Raw genomic sequence first — 2,248 nt, forward strand, 5'->3', positions numbered from 1 at the left:
AAGAAAAAATAAAATAAAAATCTATTATTTATTTACGCTTGCTCTCTCTCTCTCTCTCATTGTCCTTCGCATTCAACGACTTCAGATTCCCGCCGTTTCAAGCCAACACGATTACCCTATTATTTATTTAATTTTTTATTGCTAAAAACTTTTGAGAATCTTTTATTTTTTTTATTTTTCTCCAACTACAAATACGAGGGTCGTTAGAAAGCAAAAACTGTGCAGTAAATTACATTCCGCGACTCTGTCTGATCCTTCTTCTGCTTCTAATCCAAAAGGTGATTTGTTCTTCTCTTTTTTCTTTTCAATCTGCATTTCAGCTTCATTTCTCTGCAACCAACTTTTCTGGATCTGTGAGTGCGTCTCTGTCGTCTTTTCCTTTTGACTTTGATTACGAATATGGAACTCTGTTAAAGATTCCCTTATTCTACCTTTGAAATGTGCGAGTCGGAGTACATTGTTCTGATGGCCTTCTTTTTGAGTCACTGCAGGATTTGAGAAATGGCTCGCAAGAAGATCAGAGAGTTCGATTCGAAGAGATTGTTGAAGGAGCACTTCAAAAGGATCTCTGGCAGAGAACTGCCCATCCAATCAGCTCAAGTGAGTGTTCTTTCATTATTTTTCTAAACCTCAAATTCTAGAAATCTTGTTCCTACATTTTTCATTCCTTGACATCTTCTTCACATTATTGCCTGTTCAAGGATCCTCTTCACTTGAAACTAGTCATTCACTCAAGAACCATCTCCTCCTCCTTCTTCTTTCTGTATTCTTTATATGAGTTTCGGTTTATTGAGTTTCACTACCTCTCCATTTTTCGTTTTTCTGGGTACTGCGTCCGACAATAGTTCAAATTACCCGCACCATACTCTTTTCTCCCCTTTTTAAATTTTAATATTGTCTGTGGTTCATTGTTTTTCCTTTTCCCGGCCTGAAAATTTCCTCTCAACATCCGCAATCTTGGCCGACGTGAGTGCAACTTACCAGTTTGAGTGCTTGGATTCGTTTTTATAAGTCGTCTTCTTAAATATCATTATATCAGATCTAGTCTGATGTTGCCACCCCTGGCTTTGCTGACTATAGAATCAAAATCATGAATAGACATGATTTTGTCTCATATTTTCCCCCTTTCAGGACGTAGTTGATTTTGTACTAACTAAAATCTGGCACAGGTCACTGAATCAACTGATTTCAATGAGCTTGTTGAGAGGGAACCTTGGCTTTCGTCATCAAAATTGGTCGTGAAGCCCGACATGTTGTTTGGAAAACGTGGGAAAAGTGGTCTAGTTGCCTTAAATCTTGATCTGGCTCAGGTTGCTGCATTTGTCAAAGAGCGCCTTGGCAAAGAGGTGTTGTTTTATTTCCTTGTCTTTCTAAGCTATCTGCTCATGATTATTGTTTGTTTTCTGTCAATCACATTTCATTTCCTCCTCTTGCTTAGTGATCCTTTTACTGTGTTTTTCTCTTTCATAATCAGGTATCAATTGGTGGATGTAAGGGACCCATCACAACATTTATTGTGGAACCCTTCATTCCGCACAGTGAAGAATACTATCTTAATATTGTCTCAGAGAGGCTTGGGTGCAGCATTAGCTTCTCGGAGTGTGGAGGAATTGAAATTGAAGAGAACTGGGATAAGGTATTGTTGCTGTTGAACCATTTTAATAACAATATTTTGAATATAAGTGTTCGTTAGTGGATTACTCTTCCTGTTTGATTTCTATCACCTCCCAAATTTGACTAAGTTTCAATAATACTCTGTTTTATTCAGGTTAAAACCATATTTATCCCCACAGGAGTGTCTCTCACTTCAGAAATATGCGCTGAGTTGGTGGCAACCCTTCCTTTGGAGGTGTAACTTTACATCGATTGAAATTGATTTTTGGAGTGTTATTTCTTTGTTGATACTAATATATAAATATCATATAAAACTGTTGTCTACATAATTTGTGAAAGCTTAAAATCTGCTAAAAACCATGGTTATACTATTTTCGTTTGAAGCTTATTTATCTGAAATGGTTATTTTGTCATGGAAAGTCAAGATACTCATTTGCAGACCAGATAGTTGACATAAATTTGTTCTTCAATCCAGATCAAGGGAGAGATTGAGGAGTTCATCAGGGCAGTTTATACCCTATTCCAAGGTATGTTGTTTGTTTGGGGTGTGAACTTAATTGTTAAACTATTGTTGGTATCAAAAACTGAAATTGGTAGGTTATTATTTGATATATTTCAATATTGTTGTTAGGAT

The 2,248-nt window shown here is 36.5% G+C and overlaps 1 protein-coding gene across 1 annotated transcript; it reads left to right on the forward strand.

Moving 5' to 3' along the window:
• Positions 1–161: 161 nt before the first annotated feature.
• LOC111786326 (ATP-citrate synthase alpha chain protein 1-like) lies at positions 162–2,141 on the forward strand (the record flags this gene model as incomplete). Its single annotated transcript, XM_023666634.1, has 6 exons — positions 162–278; positions 492–600; positions 1,170–1,346; positions 1,475–1,636; positions 1,769–1,849; positions 2,090–2,141. Coding segments are annotated over exons 2-6 (571 nt in total), but the record flags the coding sequence as incomplete, so codon positions are not given.
• Positions 2,142–2,248: the final 107 nt, after the last annotated feature.

Source organism: Cucurbita pepo, unplaced genomic scaffold (genome assembly GCF_002806865.2).
Source record: "Cucurbita pepo subsp. pepo cultivar mu-cu-16 unplaced genomic scaffold, ASM280686v2 Cp4.1_scaffold001447, whole genome shotgun sequence".
In the NCBI taxonomy this organism is placed as follows: Eukaryota; Viridiplantae; Streptophyta; class Magnoliopsida; order Cucurbitales; family Cucurbitaceae; genus Cucurbita; species Cucurbita pepo.